General features: G+C 43.4%; 1 protein-coding gene across 1 annotated transcript; it reads left to right on the top strand.

Annotated features, from left to right (window-relative positions):
* Positions 1 to 1,491: 1,491 nt before the first annotated feature.
* LOC123227154 (pollen-specific leucine-rich repeat extensin-like protein 1) lies at positions 1,492 to 6,271 on the top strand. Its single transcript, XM_044651838.1, has one exon. It carries the CDS (start codon positions 1,538 to 1,540, stop codon positions 6,116 to 6,118), a length of 4,581 nt encoding a protein of 1,526 aa, XP_044507773.1. The 5' UTR covers positions 1,492 to 1,537; the 3' UTR covers positions 6,119 to 6,271.
* The last annotated feature ends 354 nt before the right edge of the window (positions 6,272 to 6,625 follow it).

The raw sequence follows: 6,625 nt of genomic DNA, 5'->3' as shown, positions 1-6,625 counted from the left end.
AACGTAATAAGGATTTGAATTCAAAACTTTACTTTAAAAATTTTAATATTTTATCATTTTTGTTAACTCTCTTTTCTATATAATATTTGCTTTACTTTGTAGCTTAATAGAGATGGAGCTAGTTTTGTTTTGCATTATGTTATTGTTAATTTAATCGTTCTGCTTCAAAATAAAAATAATACAATATAAATTTTGGGCCACTACTAGAGCCCTTTGATTCACAGGTTAACATTACGCAGATTCATGATACACACCACTTTGTCAACCCAATCTCAAAATCGGATATAATAACTAGACTTATAACGAATATATGTTGTAATCTAAACAATTTTCAAAATCTAAACAGTTTGATTGGTTTTCAAGAACCCAACTCCAAGCTGAGTATTTCTTCTGTTTGGTTTCTAGGAAAATGAAAAACAGTGAAACTCATGGAAAGTATCTTTCAGTTTGTCATTGGAGCATGCATTGAAACAAAAATAATAAAATCTGGGGTAAAGTGTGTAAGGTTCTTAATAAACTTCCCCAGAGTAAGAATGTAGTCTTTATATCTGATTTCAATGTACTTCAGAGAAAAGATGTTGAGAAACTGATTCGGACTGGCAACCAAGTGCTGAAAAAGACGGAGGTAGCCCATGGTTTGAAACACCCTAAAATTGGTATGAAACATTTCTAGGGCATTGCAAAAATATAAAAAAATTTCAAACATGTTTGAGGGCACATTCCAGAGTCTCTTCTTCGGACTCTTAAGCTTCTCTTCTCTCCGATACGATGTAAATATAAAAAAATCAATTTCTTATTTCACTATTTTTTATAATTTTGAGCTTTAACTTTGATTTCGTTTACTCTCTCCTCTGGACATTGTAACGTCTCTTCTCTCTAGTATGATAAAACTCATTTCCTATCCATCTTCGACTTATTCAACCATCGTTAAATACTTGAAAAATCAATTTCTTCATATTACATTATTTATTTGGTTGAATTGACACTTTATTGTTCATACAAAATTGATGAGAATGTTATATTTCTTACAATATATGATATTTATATAAAAACTTATATTTTTCATATTTATATATTTTTTAATATTTCTGTTTCTCATATTTTCAAAAAAATATTTTTCAAAGTTGCTGTTTCTGCATATTCATGTTTCAGCTGCTACGCAGATTGGAAGATGAGAAAGGAAGAAACAATTTTATCAAATCTGTCAAGTCATTTGCTGCTTGAAAAACATTAGATTTTACACTTGTAAACAAAAGAGAACCCTGAAGTTGTTGACGGTTCTGTTTCCTAAAATTACTCACAATCGGTGAATCCTTCATATTCAGGCGCGGTTTAGCTTACAAATCACATTTCTATTGAATTCTAACCCCAAATTTGGACATCTAAAAATAGATTACTAAACAAATTGTGGTCGAAAAATCCTGCAAGACCTCGACCATGCACTCCATATAAGAGCCCCTCATTTCCTTGCATCTATAAGGAGGCTCGGGGCTCCAAGAAGGAAGAACAAGCTCTTGTACAATAGCAACACCATAATATGCTTTATCACATTACAAACATTCTGGGCAGTAGCTGCTTCTTTTTCTTGCTTTTGCTTTCTTCCTTCTCAACAACTTATGCTCTTACTGATGCCGAAGCGTCCTTCATCGCTCGTCGTCAATTATTAACACTCCCTAAAGATGGGAAGCTACCAATTCCTGAATTTGAGAAAGCGCTTGAAGAAAAGTTTGAAAATGAGAGGCTGAAGAGGGCATATGTGGCGCTTCAAGCCCTCAAGAAGGCCATCTACTCTGACCCTTTTAACATGACTGGTAATTGGGTTGGGGCAGATGTATGCTCCTACAATGGTGTGTTTTGTACACCTGCAAAAGATGATCCCAACGTCAGAGTTGTTTCTGGTATCGATCTTAATCATGGTGACATTGCCGGGTATTTACCAGCAGAGCTTGGCCTTTTGACGGATCTGGAATTATTCCATATTAACTCTAACAGGTTTTGTGGAATCGTTCCGATGAGCATGTCGACCCTCATCAATCTTATTGAGTTTGATATCAGCAATAATCGTTTCGTTGGTCCTTTCCCAAGTGTTTGTCTGTACTGGAAAAAGAACCTGTATCTTGATATCAGATATAATAATTTCGAAGGTGAATTGCCTCCGGAGGTGTTTGAGCTGCCACTGGATGTATTCTTGGTCAACAACAACAGGTTCTCGAATTGCATTCCAGAAACAATGGGAAAATCGAATGCATCTGTTGTGGTCTTTGCTCATAACAAGTTTACTGGTAGCATTCCTAAAACTCTTACCCAGATGAAAAACTTGACTGAAATTCTCTTCATTGACAATCAACTTGGAGGTTGTATTCCACAAGAAATGGGACAGCTTTCTAGTATGACTGTATTTGATTGTAGCTCCAACAATGTCACAGGAAGTTTGCCTAATAGTTTTTCAGAGCTGAAAAATCTTGAGATATTGGAGCTTTCACATAATCAACTAACAGGAAGTGTGTCAGAGGAAATCTGCAAGCTACCGAAACTGTCGAATTTCACATTCACTGATAATTTTTTCCAGGAAGTGGGTAAAGAATGCAGTTCCAGGCAGAACTTTGTGATGAATGATACATTCAACTGTTTGGCTGGCAGGCCTGGTCAGAAAATGGAAAATATGTGCTCTGCGAGCCAAACTGTGGACTGCGACGCAATCTATCAGAGTTGTGGCGGGTCTGAACCAGCTCCATTACCTACACCTGTTCCAAAGCTGGTCACAGCAACTCCACCACCCCCTACAACAACACAGCCACCGGTTCCAGTGATGCAATCTCCACCAGTGCCTACTACTCCATCAGCTCCTACAAAAACACAGCCACCACCAACTCCGGTGATGCAATCTCCACCAGTGCCTACTACTCCATCAGCTCCTACAACAACACAGCCACCACCAACTCCGGTGATGCAATCTCCACCAGTGCCTACTACTCCATCAGCTCCTACAACAACACAGCCACCACCAACTCCGGTGATGCAATCTCCACCAGTGCCTACTACTCCATCAGCTCCTACAACAACACAGCCACCACCAACTCCTGTATTGCAATCTCAGCCACCGCCAACTACTACCCCATCAGCTCCTACAGCAACACCACCATCAGCTCCAGTCTTGCAATCCCCACCAGAGGCTACTACTCCACCTTCCAAAGCAACACCAACGCCAGCACCCGTTTCGCAATCTCCAATACCTCCAACTACTACTCCAACTCCTGCAACACCATCGCCATCAGCTCCAGTATCGCAATCTTCACCACCGCCTACTACTCCACCTCCTAAAGTAACACTGCCACCGGCTCCAGTATTGCAAACCCCGTCAGCACTTACTTCTCCGCCTCCTAAAACAACACCACAACCAGCTCCGGTCTTGCAATCTCCGCCACTGCCTACTACTCCAGCAAAACCAGTAGCACCGGTGCCATCACCTGATCTATCTGACCAAGCTCCGTTGAAGCCTGCAAAGCCTACACAGCCAACCCCTGCTCCTCAAGCACAACCACCACCAACAAATCAGTGGTGGCCTTGGGCACAAACACCACCTGCACAGGAACAACCTAAACCATCATCTCAAATTTCTCAACCACCAGAACAGCCCACTTCGGTGTCACCGCCACCAAAGCAAGTAGTTGAGCCACAAAAACAGTCCACTACGGTGCCAACAATGCCAGAGCCTGAGGTTGAGCCACCAAAACAGTCCACTTCAGTGCCACCACCGCCAAAGCCTGTAACAGAGCCACCAAAGCCTATTGTTGAGTCACCAAAGCAGTCTACTCCAGTGCCACCATCGCCAAAGCCTGTTGATGAGCCACCAAAACAGTCCACTCCGGTGTCCCCCTCATCAGAGCCTGTGGTGGAGTCACCAAAACAGTCCACTCATACTCCAGTGCCACCATCGCCAAAGCCTGTTGATGAGCCACCAAAACAGTCCACTCCGGTGTCATCCCCATCAGAGCCTGTGGTGGAGTCACCAAAACAGTCCACTCCGGTGTCATCCCCATCAGAGCCTGTGGTGGAGTCACCAAAACAGTCCACTTCGGTGCCACCACCGCTGAAACCAGTGTCACCTGTAGTTGAGCCAACAAAGCAGCCCACTTCAGTGTCACCGGTAGGTGAACCAGTGAAACAGTCCACTTCAGTGTCACCTCCACTGAAACCAGAGTTGCCTGTAGCTGAGCCACCAAAACAGTCACCACCAAAGCCATGGTGGCCGTGGACACCAACACCTCCAACATCAGAACCACCAACATCCATACCCACACCTACACAATCAATGTCACCAGCTCCAATGCAACAACCATCAACACCTACAACTACACCAACAATATCTACACCAATACCACCATCAAAAGTGCCAACTCTAGAGCCCCCGCCAGCTCCAGAGCCCCAACCATCTAAACAACCAACTCCAACATCAACATCAACACCAACACCAACACCATCAAAGTCACCAGCTCCAGTACCACAACAACCATCACAACCGTCTACACCTACACCTATACCAACACTATCACAACCGCTAACTCCAATGTCCCAACCATCTAAACCATCAACTCCTACACCAGCAACATCAATGCCATCAACTCCAGTGTCACAACCATCAAAACCGACTACAATTACACCAACACCAGCAAAATCACCAGCTTTAGTGCCCCAACCATCTGAATCATCAACCCCTATACCAACATCAACACCAACACTATCAAAACCGCCAACACCTACACCAACAACTACGTCAACACCGGCTCCAATGTCACACCCATCAATGTCATTAACACCTACTCTGGCACCAACACCAGAACCTGATTCTTTTGCAGTAAAACCAAAGAAAAAACAGTTGCCATCACCAACACCAATACAATCACAACCACCAATTTCAACGCCACAACCACCAACTTCAACACCACAACCACCTGAGCAATGGTGGCCATGGACTCCAACAACACCAAACCAGGCACCAACACCTCCAACACCTTTAGAAGCACCCACATCAACACCATTAGAAATGCCAATACTGGCACCAACACCTGCAGCAGTAAATCCTAAATCAAAACATTTGGCATCAACACCTACACCAACACCAAAACTAGCTCCGACATCAGAACCAGTAAAACCGTCAGCTCCATCAACACCTTTAACACCAACAAAACCAACCCAACCTTTACAACCACCAACAGTTGCGGCCCTACCCCCACATGTCCAATCCTCACCATCTCCTCCTGTAGGCACCACACCATCGTCTCAAAATCAAACTACACTTCCCCCACAACCACAAGCAGACTCACCGTCACCAATGGTCAAATCAACACCTCCAACCCCAACTCCATCAATGAGCTCTCCTTCACCAACAAGCTCTCCTCCTTTGCAAGCCCATACTCCACCCTCACAAGTCCACTCACCACCACCACAGGCCCACACTCCACCACCACAAGTCCACTCACCACCCTCTATGTCAACGGGCTCTCCTCCACCAAAAGCACATGCCCCACCCCCACAAGTCCACTCACCACCACCGGGCTCTCCTCCACCACAAGCGCATACTCCACCCCCACAAGTCCACTCACCATCACCTACCCCAACAGGCTCTCCTCCACCACAAATACATACTTCACCCCCACAAGTCCATTCACCACCACCTACGCCAACTGGCTCTCCTCCATCACAAGCACATACTCCACCCCCACAAGTCCACTCACCACCACTTATGCCAACGGGCTCTCCTCCACCACAAGAACATACTCCACTTCCACAAGTCCACTCACCACCACCTACGCCAACAGGCTCTTCGCCACCACAAGCACATACTCCACCCCCACAAATCCACTCACCCACATCTACGCCAACAGGCTCTCCTCCACCACAAGCACAGACTTCAACTCCACCAACGAGCTCTCCTCCACCAACGGGCTCTCCTCCATCAAAGGGCTCTCCTTCACCACAAGCACAGAGTCCGCCAACAACCTCTACTCCACCAAAAACAGAGGCTCCCCCATCAAAAGACGAAGACGACTTCCAACTCCCGAAAAACGTTGGAGCCCAGTATCATTCACCACCTCCGCCAGTTTTCCAGGGCTATTAAGACTGTACTTTTCTGAAAGGCTTGCACTTGAAACACAACATCACTATATGCTCTATTAGCTGATTAACTTCTCACTTCAAGGATTTGTTCTTTTCCCTTGTATTCATTGACGAGCGGAAATTTTTGAGAAGCTTTTGTAATAAATATGATTTTTAATAATATTGTTTTTGTATACTATTGACCTTTCTCTTCTTTTCTAGCATTATATATCATACAATTATATATATTCAACTTTCAACTTCAACCCTTAAAAGTTTCCAATGATTATACGAATGACTAAACAATGCATCAATTTGTCTTCTTTTCCTTTTCAGAAAAAGTGGAAATGTGGAATCAGGTTTTATTTTTTCGGGCTGTTTCTAATGAAGGAAACACAATTAACTAATTGTAATTTATAAGACAATTCTGAATCAACATTTTGTGCTGGCAAGATGCAAAATTTTTGAAAAATGAAACTTTAACAGTCTTATAATTTTACAATATTTTGTATGATTGTAATTTTTCTAT

This window comes from Mangifera indica, chromosome 10 (genome assembly GCF_011075055.1).
Source record: "Mangifera indica cultivar Alphonso chromosome 10, CATAS_Mindica_2.1, whole genome shotgun sequence".
NCBI lineage: Eukaryota > Viridiplantae > Streptophyta > Magnoliopsida > Sapindales > Anacardiaceae > Mangifera > Mangifera indica.
Note: the sequence above shows the minus strand (reverse complement) of the source record. Positions and strands in the feature narration are given on the sequence as shown.